At 39.6% G+C, this 15895-nt stretch overlaps 1 protein-coding gene across 9 annotated transcripts in view; it reads right to left on the bottom strand.

Moving 5' to 3' along the window:
* ANO4 (anoctamin 4) overlaps positions 1-15895 on the bottom strand; it is a 430350-nt gene that overhangs the window by 105372 nt on the left and 309083 nt on the right. For all 9 annotated transcript variants that reach the window (XM_054527543.2, XM_054527542.2, XM_054527546.2 and 6 more), the window contains one exon: positions 4534-4640. In XM_054527543.2, the coding sequence (XP_054383518.1) occupies positions 4534-4640 (107 nt within the window). The remainder of the gene's footprint in view (positions 1-4533; positions 4641-15895) is intronic.

The following is a 15895-nucleotide window of genomic DNA, read 5'->3' as shown; positions in this document are numbered from 1 at the left end:
TATTTTTAGTAGAGATGGAGTTTTATCACGTTGGTCAGGCTGATCTCGAACTCCTGACCTCAACTGATCCACCTGCCTTGGCCTCCCAAAGTGCTGGGATTATAGGCATGAGCCACCGTGCCTGGCCTCAGATGATAACTTTTTATAAGTTTATCATAATTTATCAAAGTCCTGCAAAGTGAGAAAGTAGCCAATATTTGAAATCTTTTTCACTTTACTAATTTCTCCTCTAAGCACCAAATTCAAATATACAAATCAATTTCAAGATTTATTGTATGCACCCATATTGTTAAATAAATCTTTGTTGAGCTATTAAATGGCTCTATTTTGAAAGTGGGTTTCACCAGGTTTGACTTTTACAGTTGAAATAAATTCAGAGTGAAGTTGAAAAATGTACATAGTGGCAGTTTACATTCCACTAAAATATCCTTATGAATCATGTCTACAAATCAGTATTTTCATGTTATTTCTAATCGATGTTGGCTCGTGCAAGATGCCACTTTCAGAGTTTCAGGCAGAAAATAATACTGGATAAACACTAGTTCTATCAAGAAATTAAAATTTCTTCTAACATGTTATTTCTTTTATTTACAAAACCAAAGATGACAATGAAATATTGAATCTACAGGCCATTTGTAGTTTTACTCCATGTTTTTCAGCATAATGCTTGGTTGTGGGTTAATAATTTACTATCTGATTGGTTATTTCTAATTAGATATGATTCCAGTTCATCATTACCAATTTTTTTATTATTTTCTTTTTCTTTGTTGTGACAGACTCCTGTTCTGTTGCCCAGGCTGGAGAGCAGTGGCACAATCTCAGCTCACTGCTGCCTTGACCTCCCAGAAGTAATCCTCCCATCTCAGCCTCCTGATAGCTGGGACTATAGGTACTCACCACCATGCCTGGGTAACTTTTTGTATTTTTTGTAGAGATGGGGTTTCACCATTATGCTGGTTTCAGACTCTTGGGCTAAAGCAATCCTCCTGCCTCAGCCTCTCAAAGTTCTGGGATTCCAGGTGTGAGCCAATGTGCCTGGCCTATTACCAATTTTCAACACATGGAGGTCTTTGAATAGAAAACTCCTTATTTCATCAAATGAAAGAAACTTTTATAAAGACCCTTTCTGACTAGCAACAATACTACACTTCCTGTGCTTCTTCAGAACATTTAAAAATCACTGTCTCTGTCCTTCTTTTGCTTATAAAAGCATTCCACATTTTAAGATGCAAAATTAGGCACAATAATTTAAAAGCTTTTCAGTTCAGCACGCCTTTATTGAACTCCTACTATATGCCAGGCACTGTGCTAGGCAGTGATGATATAAAGATAAGTAAGGCAGTTTATTTACAGTTAAGGATTTGATTATCCAGATGAGCAGCATTCAGCTGCAGATTCTTTTTATTTATTTATTTATTTATTATTATTATACTTTAGGTTTTAGGGTACATGTGCACAATGTGCAGGTTAGTTACATATGAATACATGAGCCATGCTGGTGTGCTGCACCCACTAACTCGTCTTCTAGCATTAGGTATATCTCCCAATGCTATCTCTCCCCCCTCCCCCCACCCCACAACAGTCCCCAGAGTGTGATGATCCCCTTCCTGTGTCCATGTGTTCTCATTGTTCAATTCCTACCTATAATACACTAGTGTCTTATAAAGAGTCGTTTTGAGAGGCCGAGGCAGGCGGATCACAAGATCAGGAGTTTGAGTTCAGCCTGGCCAACATAGTGAAACCCCGTCTCCACTAAAAATACAAAAAATTAGCCAGGCATGGTGGCGGGCACCTGTAATCTCAGCTACTCAGCAGGCTGAGGCAGGAGAATCACTTAAACCTGGGAGGCAGACATTGCAGTGAGCTGAGATCTTGCCATTGCACTCCAGCCTGGGTGACAGTGCGAGACTCCATCTCAAAAAAAAAAAAAGAGTCATAAGTTGTACTGCAAATGATAATACCATTATTAGTGAAGATGCCATTTGGAGTTATTTGCATTTTATGAAGTGATTCAGAACAGCTACTGCAATAATAACTTCACTTTCACTCACTTGCTTTCTAGTATGTTTATGGTACAATGTTAACTGAAAAAAGTATGATAAAAAGGATGCATAGCACATCCTAAGTTTGTTTCTAAAAACTGTATGAATGAATAAGAAATTAAGATAAAAAAGTAACTAAGGTAACATTTAAATTATTCAATACGCAAATGTTATCAGTGGTTCTCTTTATGTGGCAGATTTTCACAATGTCATTGAATGTAGTTCAAGACAACAAAAGAAGAGTTGTATATGACTAACTATCAACTAGACTCCAAAAATAGTTGCCATAGGAATTCGGAAGAGGGAAGAATTCATTCAAGCTGGAATGGTCACAGAGGACTTTATTGAAGGAGTGTGTTTCAAGGAAGGATGACTAATGCAGAGAAATGGGAATGTGTTTAACTAAAATCCATCAAAGTTAAGAAAGACCTAAACCAGGTTTGACTTCACCATACCCCCATACATTGACTCTCACAAAACATAATATTCCAGTTGTAATCAGATCTGGACTAGAAAGCTATTTCTCCATGTTATATTTTAATTTATGCAGCTTGGGATCAAAGTAGGTGTGTTTTTTTTTGTTTTTTTTTTGGGGGGCAGTTTCATTATGCTAGTGACTCACACCAAGCTTGCATTCAGCTCAACTCTCAAATCTGTTCCTCTTATGATGTTGAGCAACATTTCTCCCACACTGTACCAAGGTAGTTGTTTTGCTGAATTTGACTGTAAGACTTTACCTTAAAAATTATTTTTTTAATTTTTTACAGTGATATTAATGTAAAATTTTATGTACTTCCTTTTCTATTCGAACAAATGTAAATGCTAAGAATTTGAAAAATCTCAAATCTCATTAATAACCAAATGTATGTTTAAATAACATTTTCACTAAATTAGTAAATATTTTTTAAAAGATTGAAAGGAAAAGAAAATACACATTAGAAATGGTCAGTGCAAAATTATTAAATGTCATCTTGCTGGATTTGGCTGAGTGCCAGCTACTGAGTCTTGTCATTTAATGCAACCTTCTAGTTTCACCCCACCTGAAAGCTTGATTGTGGGGAGCAGGTCATTTGGGCTATGCACCAGATATTAACTTATTTCCCTTCAGCTCCAAATGCACCTTCATTGCCTGCTTTGCAATAATGAAACTATTGTAACTATTTCTTCTTTGTCAGCTGACTCAATGTTAAGCTTTGCCAGCAGAAGACACCGGGAGGGACACTGGAGGAGGAAGGGGTTTCTCTTCCTGATACCAGTATGATATCTCAGCAGGCTTCTGCAGCACATACTTCTACAGTACCCAGCTCCTGCAGTGCGTGGTGGCTGGAAACACACGGTATTCCTCAAAGGCAGATTTCCAGTATCCCCTTGGGGGGCTTCACAGAGTAGTGCTGCTGATGAAGCAACTCCCAAAGAATGACTTCCTTGGAGCCACTCCAGGCAGCTTCCCCCAGTACTCCAGAGTGCAGATTTCTAGAGCCCCCAGCAAACTGCACTGTCATGGCTGTACCTCTTCCAGCAGGATCTGCAGCTTAGCATTGTAGGGCGGAGTCTTCTCAGGGGTGGTAGCGGCTCCTAACATCTGCTGTTCCTATATTCTTTACAGTTATTCTTACCTTTGACTAGCCAATCCTCCATTACTCCAATTCCTGTTATAGTTAATTATTTATATAAAACTTTCTCTGTTCAATTTACTTGTGCTTTTGTCTCCTGATTAGACCCTGACTGATATAGGTCATTATTAAAACTATTGATAAAAAACTTGCTGGAAAAAGAGATAAGAACAAAGCCACCCAACCCTTCCTGATATATAATAATCTGTTTAATAAGGCAGGAAATGTGTAATATAATATGGACACATTCTCATAAAAACGCCTAAAATATATATGGTGGAGGCTATTTAATGGAGGAGATGACTGGAGAAGTTGCTTATGTGGGACAGCTCATCTCCGTGCTTACAGCTCCCTCTGCATGGAACACCCTACCCCTCGATCTTCCCACACTGGTTCCCCAGCATTCAGGTCTCAGTTCAAATTTCAGCTTCTCAGTGAAGCTTGCCCTCATCATCAAATCTCAGCTTGAACTCACTCCCACCTTTTAATCTCTGTATCATCATCCAGTTTGATTTCTTTATGTTAGTTATTGTATTTACTTATTGGTTTATTGTCTGCTTTTAATTTCTTGAACACAAGCTCCAGAACAGAACTATGCATATCTCCCCAACATCTAGTTTAGTGCCTGGCACACAACATTTTCTAAAATGAGAGAATTTCTCCGTGATCTTAGACAAATGAGACAACATGCTATTTAAAGAAGATATTTAAGGATGCGATGAAGATTTTACACTTGTGAATTATTCATCAAAGGATTAGTTAGGGGTTTTATAAGTGACAAGCATTGCTAGAATTGATACAAACTTAATAAAACCAAGGGAAGAAGTCTGTAATTCCCATATGCCAAATGTAGTTTGTTACACTAATATACTACTTACCAATCTTGTTTTTTCCTTCTTCATATTTTATTCTTTGTAAAATGTGATGCACGATTCTACTTCTTGTGGCATTGTTGAAGAACGTTTCTTTGTTGTGTATGATGAAGCTGCACACATATATTAAAAATATAAGTTGAGAATTAATTGGAGGGGAAGAATCTAATTTTTGTTATAATTTGGTGTTGCTCAGATGAAGATGTCTTCAGTCAGTCATAGACAGGGTGTGTCTGAAACAGCCTGAGGGAGCCAGAGATCACACCAGGATAGTAGGCTCATAGGTATGAGTAGTTTTGGTTTTCAGCATCAACATCATTCATGTCAGGAAGGAGCTGGAGCTAAACAAAATTAAGAAACCTAAAAATAAACTAATAGCAAGTCCAGGTCTTGTATCTTGTTTTTTCTCAGTAAGCTCATTATATAAATTCAACTAAAAATTCATTTTGTTTTTCTCTCCTCTTCCCTTCTACCTCAGGCTTTTCCATGGCATAATCAATGGATTTTCAGAAATTTTAAGATATAAAACTGGCTTGGGTGGTGGATATAGGAGTTAGGTAATGAAATGAGCTGCGGTCTGGCTCACAGGTGAGGTGAGAGGCCAGTCTCTGGAAATCACCTCTGCCCTTACCTTTTCCATGTTCTTTCGTGAATAGGATCTTTCTTCTAAAGCACACAGTTAAGACTGATTTGTCTCCCAGCAAGTGCCCCAGCCAGTCTCTACTTTGTCAAGGGTGCATGTGCAGGTATGTGTATGTATGTGTGTGTGTGTGCGCACGCACGCGCGCACACACACACGGCTTTCCAGTAGGTGCTTGTACCCTACTAAGAGGTTTTCTAGGTAGCAGATAGAGCTTCCAGGTTGACATAATCCAGCATGAAATGGCCATGTTTCCCCTTTTTACGAATGCAAAAAATGGTAGAATATTAGAGATACTGTATATGTAACTCCTTCATAAATTATAGTTTATCAACTCTGCAAACTTTCCTTGGGCACCTCCTATAAGCTGGACATCATGCAAAGGCATATAAATGTAGGCATTTTCCCCAACACTCAGCTCAGAAGTCACCTCCTCCAGCAAGTCTCCCCAACCCTCCAACTGCACTTCTGTCCCTCAAAGCATTCAGTTACTCCTTCCTTTGTGCTATTTCTTATTTTGCAAGCACATCAATTTACTGATCATTCCATATTGTCATTTTTTTTTTCATTTGTTCATCAAATGTTTACTGAGGATACTCTCTTAAGGTACAAATTATACAGTGGTAAACAAAACAGATAAAATCCCTGTCCTTGAGAAGCTTACAGTATAGTGGGGAAGCAAGAGCATCAAGGAAATGAATGTGAGTGTATGCCAGAGAAAGGCAAGGTCAACCTCCTTCTGCATGCCTTTCCTTCCATGTAAGACCATGAGCTCATTCAGGACAAAGGGCTGAATCATCACTTCTGTAGCCCAGGGATCCGGTGAGTGGCTAGTACACAGGTATGTGAGGGTCACGGTAATTTATGATGGGGAATTTGCTAAATGTTTTTCTTCAAGGAGATGAATTCTCAGGAGTTGTTCAAATAATGAGAGGAAGAGAAAAAACTGGCCTCAAGAGTGGTCCAAGCATGGGGTTTGGTTTGGAAACAGGCCTGGAAATGTGACTTTGGGATAACAGATAAAGGAGAGAAAGGCTAGGGAATACGGAGACAAAAAGTAAACCATGAGAACTGATTTACTGAAGTATTTTTCTCTCACTTTTACTTCTCTTGGATTCTCTTACTGAATACTGCTCTGGGAGAAAGGTAACTTGAGTTGGTGGATGAGCGATAAACGCTGTGTGGGTAAATGAGGATGCTGCAGCATTTATCTGACATTTATCTCTGAAAACATTTTATAGCATCAAAGAGGAAGAGGAGAAAACCAAGAGTCTCATTGAATGTGTTTCTTTGTATTTTATCCTCCTCTGCTTTTTCGTCTGATTTGAGACAGGCCATTACATTTTAATATGAAGTAAAGCTGTCATAAAGAAATGGACAATAAATAAAAAGCACATTTTGCCTCACAATTCTAGATGATAACTGAAAGCTGAGAAGCACAACTATGCTTGACAAGAAAATTCAAGGCCAAAAGCCCATGTCCCTCCTCCGTTAAATGGTTTTCTGCTTCCTTCTCTTTTTATAGCATCACATTACATTTTCTGAGCACATGTAAATGTTCTCTATAATAAGCACCACAGACAAGCTTCACATTTTTGTTTTTCTTTTCCTTACATCTAGGCTGTACCTGGAGCCTGGAGGTTCTGTAGAGGAATACACACACAGGGCACATGCCAGACACTATTCTAAACAGTCTCAATACATGAAGTTATTCAATCCCATTTCAACCCATAAGGGAAGTAGTACTTATTAGCCACATTTTACAGGTGAAGAATCAGAGAGGTTAAGTGATGCACCCAACGTCACTGAGCTAAAAAAGGGCTGAACCAGCATTTGAACTCAGGCAGTCTGGCTCCAAAGGCTACCCCTGTGATGACTCTGTTTGCTCGCTTGCCTCTGTCTGCCAGCTACTTCCTGAGGCCTGGAGGCTGGGTCTCCTGGAGGGCAGCTGAGAGTTCCTCTGTCCAGATTGCTCTTGTTTCCAGGTTTGTATTCATTTGTTTCCAAATCTCTGCTCAGGCCATATCTTCCTCAGAGGCCCTGGCTTGACTTCCATGCCCTCATTCTGAAATGCAGTGTGGTGCTTGATATGGTTTGGCTGTGTCCCCACACTCTTCTTGAATCGTAGTTCCCATAATCCCCATGTGTCATGGGAGGGACCTGGTGGGAAGTAATTGAATCATGGGGGTGAGTTTTTCCAGTGCTGTTCTCATGATAGTAAGTCTCATGAGATCTGATGGTGTTATAAAGGGCAGTTCCCCTGCACATGATCTCTCCTGCCTGCCACCGCGTAAGATGTGCCTTTGCTCCTCCTTCATCTTCCACCATGACTGTGAGGCCTCCTCAGCCATTTGGAACTGTGAGTCCATTAAACCTCCTTTCCTTTATAAATTACCCAGTCTTGGGTGTGTCTTTATTAGCAGCGTGAGAACAACTAATGTGATGCTATAAAGAAAGAAGGAAGCAAAGAACCACTGATGGAGGAGGAGGAGTGACTTTTAGTTCTGAGTATGCTCAACACTCTGATTTATCTCAATACGCTGAAGTCAGACAGACCTCAGCATATACTCCAGTAGTGCCACCTATGATGTGGTTTTAGGGCTATCCCTCAACTTTTCTGGGTCTTGGTTTCCTCATCTGTGAAATGGGGATAACACTGTAATCACCTTCACAGGGCTATTGTACAATTAACTGAGATGACACGCAGTGCTGAGCCCACTGGCTGGCACTGAAGATGTTCTTAGAGTTAGCTGTCATCATTGCTGTAGCTTCTATTACATTCTGTGAAAGCTGTCCACCCACATGGCCCACTTCCTTGGGTGAGCTTCTTGAGGGCAGAAACTGGCCATGCTCATCTCTGTATTTCCAGCACAGGTAAAGGGCTTAGCACATGATAAACACTTAAAGTTGGATCAAATGAGCTGACCATCTGAAGAACACTAGCTAATGTTGGCGGCTGATATAGTTTGGATGTTTGTCCCCTTTAAATCTAATTTTGAAATGGAATCCCCAGTGTTAGAGGTGGGGTCTGGTGGGAGGTGTTTGGTTCATGGGGGTGGATCTCTCATGAATGTCTTGGTGTTACTCTCATGGTAATGAGTGAGTTCTCACTCTGGTAGTTTACGTAAGAGCTGGTTGTTTAAAAGAGTGTGGCTCCCCACTTCCCCCCTGCCCCATCTTGCCCTCGCTCCCACTCTTGCCATGTGACACGCTTGCTCCCTCTTCACCTTCCACCACAATTGGAAGCTTCCTAAGTCCTCACCAGGAGCAGATTCTGGTGCCATGCTTCCTGTACAGGTTTATATAACTGTGGTCAAAATAGACCTCCTTTCTTTATAAACTATCCAGTCTCAGGTATTTCTTTATAGCAATGCAAATGACCTAACACAGGGGCTATGAGACTAAATCTCATCTCCTTATACCTTGGCCTCTGCTCTTGCTCTTGCCACCTCTTCTAGCTATCAGCTCAACTACTGCCTCCACACTGCATGTCTAAGGATCTTCCTGTGGGGTGTGGAGCACTTTCATTTTCTGGGTCATTCTTTCAAACTGGAGGATTATGAGAAGGAACAGTGATGATTCCCCATATCATGGTTCTCACAGTTAGCCACAGCTTTCTCCAAATGAAGTCTCTCTCTCTCTCTCTCTCTCTCTCTCATACACACACATATTCCCCATCCCCTCATGCACACAATGTAAGCTAAGCAACTCTGGCAAACATGAGACTTGGGGCTCAGTCTCTGAGCAGGGCTTCACATTGGCTTGTAAACTCATATCCACTCCCATGCACTGCTGGGGGGATAGCAAACATACAAACTCTTTAAGGGCCATTTGGTCAGGTCTGTCAAAACTATGCCTATATCTTCACTACATACCATCTAATCTAGGGATTTCTTTTTTTAGAAATGTATTCTACAAATATACTTACCCATGTGCAAAGTGACAGATGTACAACAATGTTCATTATGGTATGGGTTATAATAGCAAAAGCTTGGAAATAACCTAAATAATTAATCAGTGGGGGATAGGATAAGAAAATTATGGTGCAACTCTACAGTGGAATATTCTGCACCTGTAAATAGATTAAGGGCCCTTGGTGTAGATCTAAAAAAAACTCCAAGACAGGACAGGGAGAAAGGTTCAAAACAGTCACACAGCTATTTGTGTCAGAGGAAAATGTGCACATATCAGGAAGTACATGCATATGAATATGTTGATGGACATATTTGCTTGTGCATGCACAGAATGACTATGGGAGGACACATACACCTCGGGAAACACTGGTTGCCTCTGGGGAGAACTGGGTGGCTGGATAGGCAGGAGGAAAACTTGATTGTACATACTTAGGAAATTTTTACCATGTGTAAGTACTATTGCACATTAAAAAAAAAAAAACTGCAATTTTTGGCTGGGTGCAGTAGCTCATGCCTACAATCCCAGCACTTTGGGAGGCAAATGCAGGAGGACTGCTTGAAGCCAGAAGTTCAAGACCAGGGCAACACAGTGAGACCCCATCGCTACAGAAACAAAATGAAACAAAACAGAACAACAATTAGCTGGGTGTGGTGGTGTGAGCCTGTAGTCCCAGCTACTCAGGAGGCTGAGGCAGGGTAATCCCTTAGGCCTAGGAGTTAGAGGGTATAGTAAGCTATGAACACAACACTCCAGCCTGGGTGATAGAGTCAGATTCTGCCTCTTAAAAAACATTTGAAATATTTTTAAAAAGAAAACTTAAAAGGAAAGCACATTTCTGTTCTAGGTTTGCTCTGACATTCCCCCTGAAATTCGGTGAAGAGGGGAATGAACTGCTGGGTGTAGCATCAACTCTGTGATCAAGGCCTATATCCACACATCTCCTTATCCCGCTACTTTGAAAGGCTAATGTAATTTGCCCAAAGTCACACAACCAGCAAGCCGCAAGGAGGAATTCAGAAACCATCTGTTTTGCTCCAAATTTTCTCCTGCATTTGTGAAGGGAACTGTGAGGGGCCCAGGTCTGCCAGTGTGCATGTGTGTGAAGGGCTTTCTGCATGCCTCCATCACGCCCTGTGAGGAAGACCTTGCTGGCCTGCTCACCAAGTAATGGGCAGACCAGGGCCTGAACCTCCCACTGACTCTCCTCTAGGCTCGACCTTTCTGCTTTCTAGGGTAGTGAGCAACCTTGTTTTCACCCAGGGTGGTGGAAGATTGAGGTCCCAATATCCTTTTTGCTAGGAAGGGAGAAATGAGAAATAAATACGCTGCGCAATCAGGTTTTAGTTACAGACCTCCTGGAGTTTATTTGCTCTCTGATTGATAGGTTCTTCCTGTGGCCAACTGTCCACAGTAGTGTTGTAAAATGCTGTGATATGCTGGGTCATTTAACAAGTAAATATTATGTTTGTTCTGTGCAAAGCAATATGTATTGAGGGTGTGTATATATGGGCATGGGCATTATATATTTATATATTTTGAGAGGGGTATGCAAAGGTGAAAAAAACCTAGTTTCCCTCCTCAGAGGAACCTACACTCTTAATAGATAACATGAGAAACACACAAATATTCAAGGGTGTGAGCTGGGGAAAGGTGCTCATTAATGCTGGATCTAAAATCAGCTTATTATAAAATATGCTAATTTTAAAGCAGGTAACTTTCTTTTTTTCCTAAACTTTCCTCTTAGATCACAGCTTTTAGGATAAGACTACACTTTCTTCACAAATTAATATAACTGAAGGGAACATTAGATTAATCTAGACTCCAGCACTGTTTAATAGAAATTTCTGAGATCATGAAAATGTTCTTTATCTGTGCTATCCAATATGGTACTCATGTAACTATTGAGCACTTGAACTGTGACTAGTAAAACTAAGAAAGTGAATTTTAACTTAGTTTGATTTTAATTGGTTAAAAATTAAATTTAAGTAGCTACATGTGGCTGGTGGATACTATATGAACAGCACAGATAAACAACTGCCTAAGTCATGGGTGACGCTTTGAGGATGTGGCACACCCACTGCCTCCAGAATGGTATCTTAAAACCCTGCATCTCCCCTTGATTACAATAAGCAGGAGAGTAGAGGAGGGGTGAGCAGTGCCCTACAGGACTATGTGTAGGTTGCCAGAAGACCTGGTTCAAGCCCTGCTCTTCCACTTTAGCTGTGTGCCCTTGGGTAATTCATTGAGTCTCTACTTCTCAGGAAATGAGGGTCCCCATGTCTTAGCTGCCCAAGGATAGGGTTAGATAGTCACAAAGTGAGACTATAAAGTATTGATGAGGCAAGTCATCAAGCCTTGCTGGTAAATGACTGAACTCCCACATTCAACTGCCTGTTTGACATCTCGCTTGATGTCTAAGAAAAAACTCAAACCAAATATTTCCAAAACAGAACTTTTGATCTGGACTCTTATAAAGGAAAAACCTGCTCTTCCCCTAGGCTTTTCCATCTTAAAAAAGGGCACTGCTGGGTCAAATGGTAGTTACGTTTTAAATGCTTGGAGAAATCACCAAACTGTTTTACACAATGGCTGAACTAATTTACATTCCCACCAGCAGTGTATGAGAGTTCCCTTTTCTCCAGATGTACCCTCGAACCTAAAATAAAAGTGGAAAAAAAAGGAACTGAAGTGCACCCAGTTTCACAAGTCACAAACCTGAGATGCATCCTTGACCCTCTCTCTTATGCCCAACATCCAATCCATCAAGGTCTCTGGGCTCCTCTTCCCAAATATTATCCTGAATCTGACCCTTTCTCACCCTCCTACTTCAAAGTTGTTTCTAGGACTACTACGATAGCTTCCTAACTGTACTATCTAATTTCACTCTCTCTTTTGTCCATCCTCTACACAGCAACCACAATGATTTTTTTTTTTAAATGAATAAGATCTTATCCTTTTCCACTTAAAACTCTTCAATGACTTCACCTTTCCACACAGTCCTTCATGGTTCCTGCCCACATCAATGACCTTATCTCCTCTCTTCTTCCCTTTGCTCATTGTAAACGAGCAACATTGAATTTGTTTTCTGACCCTGAACAAACAAACCCAGACTGTTACTGCCCAGGGCTTTTGATCATGCTTTTCTTAGATTCTTGCACAACTTGATTCTTCCCAACATTTTGTTCTCAAATTAAATGTCACCTCTTCATCATCCTAGCTAAGACAGTGACTCTCCTGCCCCAATAATCTCTTTCTCTCTCACTCTGTCACTCATTCTCTCTCCTCCATTACCCTGTTTTATTCTCTTATGTTTTACTCCCTAAAATTTTTAAAAATAGAGCTGGGATGAGGTGTGGATGTGTCTACATTTTTGTTGTCTGCCCCTCTCCCCCTACAGACTGCAAGCTCTGTGAGGGCAGGGCGTGGTCTGTCTCATGCTCTACTCTAGGTCCCAAGTAAATAAGTAAATCATGTGATCCCCATAGAGAACCACTGGGTGTTCCAGAAATTGTCAGGTTATATTACAGATAAATTTTAACTTTTTTTCTAATTTGAAGATTCTCAAAATCAGTATCATTTTATAATGATGCTTTGTATGTGGTACTACTTTTGGGGAAATAAAGGCAAGGAAGATGGCTTTTCAACTTGTTTTTTTTACATATATTATGGAATTTCTGAGGTGGGTCAAAGAAACAAGTATTCTCAACGGTATGAAAATCTGCACGGTTAAAAACTTCAGGAGGAAGGGGTAACTTTGTCAAGAAGCACTTAACTACCTACAGATGGTTTTGTACAATTATTTTAGAATTATAGTCACATTATTGACCTCTGTGAATCTAAAAATTTAAGGCATGTGGCAAAGTAGGAAACAGAAACAGATAACTAATCAAGGTAGGTTTTTTGACCCTGGAGTGAAGGAGCCTGAAGCATGTGACCAGCTGGTTTTCAGATTAATGTGAATGAGTGACTGCTACAGTCTTCCTGTTGTTCCCCATGTTGAATGGCAGTACCTATTGTAATTATTCTGCCTCTGTTCCATCACTATGTGTTGGAATTGTAGGGAGCAGGTAACTTCTCTTTTTCATTCACAGGTCTCTGGTTCACAAAGAGTGTACACCTGAGGAGTTGTAGCCAAGGGTTTTCATCCTCAACTCACCTGATGCAGAACATGAGATCCAAGACTTTGAACCTGATGCAATATTGGGATGAGACCCATGGAGATCCTGGGATGGGAATGAGAATATTTTCTATATGGGAAAAATGTGAATAAGTTTCAGCCAGACAGCAGTCTGTGGTAGATTGAAAAAAAAAAAAAAAAAGAAAAGAAAAAAACTCCATGATTCCTCTTATGTCTGTATATACACTCCTTTGGGATGTGAATTTCTTGCTCCTCCTATCAAGAGGTAGACTGAGCTGGGTTTGTGAATGGCTTTAATCTACAGAATACAGCAGAAGTAATTTCCATGATTTTTTGGCATAGGTTCTGCAGCTTCCATTCTTGCCCACTTGGAATGCTGCCCCAAGGCTGCCAGGGTAAAGAAGCCCAAACGAGCCTCTTTGAAGATGAGCCATGTGGAGACAGAAATGCAGCCAAGAGCTGGCAGCATCCCCCAGCTTTGTGAATGACAGAGACCATTTTGGACTGTCCAGCTCATTGAGCAAAGGGACAACTGCAGCCCCATGTTGACTCCAGGTGAAATCAGTGGAAGAACTTCCCAGCTGAATCTAGCGCAAATTGCTAAAACAAAAGAATAATAAGCAAATAAAATGTTTGTTGTTTTAAGTCAGTAAGTTTTGTAGTAGATTGTTATGTAGCAATAGATAACCAACATACCAGTCTTTTCTGATGTTTAAAGTTGTATTATTCCATAATACAATAAGGGAAGGTTAATGCCTTAAAAATAAATATTTCAGGAAACTTTCTTAATTAGACTTTTAAATAGGTATTTCTTTTTTAACAAGGAGAAGCAAAGGTGATACAGTTAACTGTCGCTTATATTATGTCCTCAAATTAATGAAAATCCAAGTAGGAACAAAGCAACCAATTAATTTTTTATGTGACAAGGCCTATTTTGAGAGTTTTCTGGGCCTTAGGCAACTGCAGCATAATATCTAACTTCTAATCTTGAGTAGACATTTTATGAGCAAAAAGATGAGAAGATTGTCAGGCCAAATATATAACATTGAAAGTTCTGACTATTTGGTAAAGATTTTAAAGTTTCTTTTTTTAGATCAGGGTGACAGGTTACCGAAATGTAAAGGATTGTGAGTCATCTTCCTTATTCAAATGGCCATTTCTAATTGTACTTCATGATATCATCTTCGTTATCTAAGTGTTAAAGACAAATTAAGAAACATTTGCTCTTGAGCTTCCAAGTAAAGATGGAAAATTAAACATTTGCACACAATTTTTCTGTCTCTCTCAAAATCCCATGAAAATGATAGTAACATGCATAGTGGGTGTGTACGTTTAAATAACAGTAAGAACTCTCAAAGAACAAAGATAGCACAAAACAACAGCATCAAAATGTTGGAAAGTGCCAAGCAGACAGATCTATGTAATAATAGACTTAGAAAACCAGAAAAAAACTGAATGCTAAACCAGCTCTGGGGAAAACCCAAGAACAATAATATTTATACTACAAAATCCCAGGAAATCTTAGAACTGGGGCACACAGTGACCTAAAGAAGTGGGATGAAGGTCCAGAAAATAACTTGAAGAATTCTCCCAGAGCAAAAATATATAGATTATCAAAAAAAGAGGAAGATAAGGACATTAGAGGATCAGCCCAGGAAGTCCAATAACTGAAAAATAGGAATTCCAGAAAGACAAAAAAGGAATAAATCAGCTAAAACATTCAATAATTATTCAAGAAAATTTTTCTGAACTGAAAGACAAGACTATACAGGTTGAAAGGGTGCACTGAGCATCCAGTAATATAAATAAACATAGAACCACATCAAGATACATTCCTATGATATTTTAGAACACTAAAGCCAAAGAGACAATTATATAAGGTTCCATAGAGGAGAAAGGTTACACACAGAGAATTAGGAATTGGAATGTTTTTGAAGTTCTCAGCAGGAATATTGAATATTAATTTTAGAAGTTAAAAGATCAAGAACTTAAAAATTGTGAGGAAAACAGATTTTGGTTTTATACATAATTCTATACCTAGCCCAACTATCATAATGAGTGCTGTATAATGAACATATACTTCATTGCTTGGGCTGTCGTAACAAAGTACCATACCCTGAGTGGCTCAAAAAACAGAAATTTGTTTTCTCACAGTTCTGGAGGCTGAAAGTCCAAGATCAAGCTGTCAGCAGAGTTTTTTCTCCTAAATTTTCTCTCCTTGACTTGTAGATAGCTGTTTTCTCTATATGTCTTCACATGATCTTCTCTGTGTGTATGTCTGTGTTTTAGTTTTCTCTTATATAACAGCACCAGTCATAATGGATTAGGGCCCATCCTAATAACTTCATTTTAACATAATTACCTGTTTAAAGACCCTATCACCATATAAGGCCACATTCTGAGATATCGGGGGTTAGGATATTAACATGTGAATTTTAGAAGGTCACAATTTGACCCATAACAGTATGCATGATCGCAAAAATAATATCATCCACGTAATCTTATTAGGAAGTCACTAGAGAATGCAAAATGAGGGTACAATAAAAAAAGTGCAAGAAATGATACACAGGAAACAGAAGATGCCACAAAAGTGAAAGACAAAGAGAATCCTAGGATATTGGTAAAGGAAGATACCAAGATGATAATTTATAACAGGACTGGAAGGCAAGAGTTCA

The sequence above is a fragment of the Pongo abelii genome, chromosome 10, assembly GCF_028885655.2.
Source record: "Pongo abelii isolate AG06213 chromosome 10, NHGRI_mPonAbe1-v2.0_pri, whole genome shotgun sequence".
Taxonomy (NCBI): domain Eukaryota; kingdom Metazoa; phylum Chordata; class Mammalia; order Primates; family Hominidae; genus Pongo; species Pongo abelii.
Note: the sequence above shows the minus strand (reverse complement) of the source record. Positions and strands in the feature narration are given on the sequence as shown.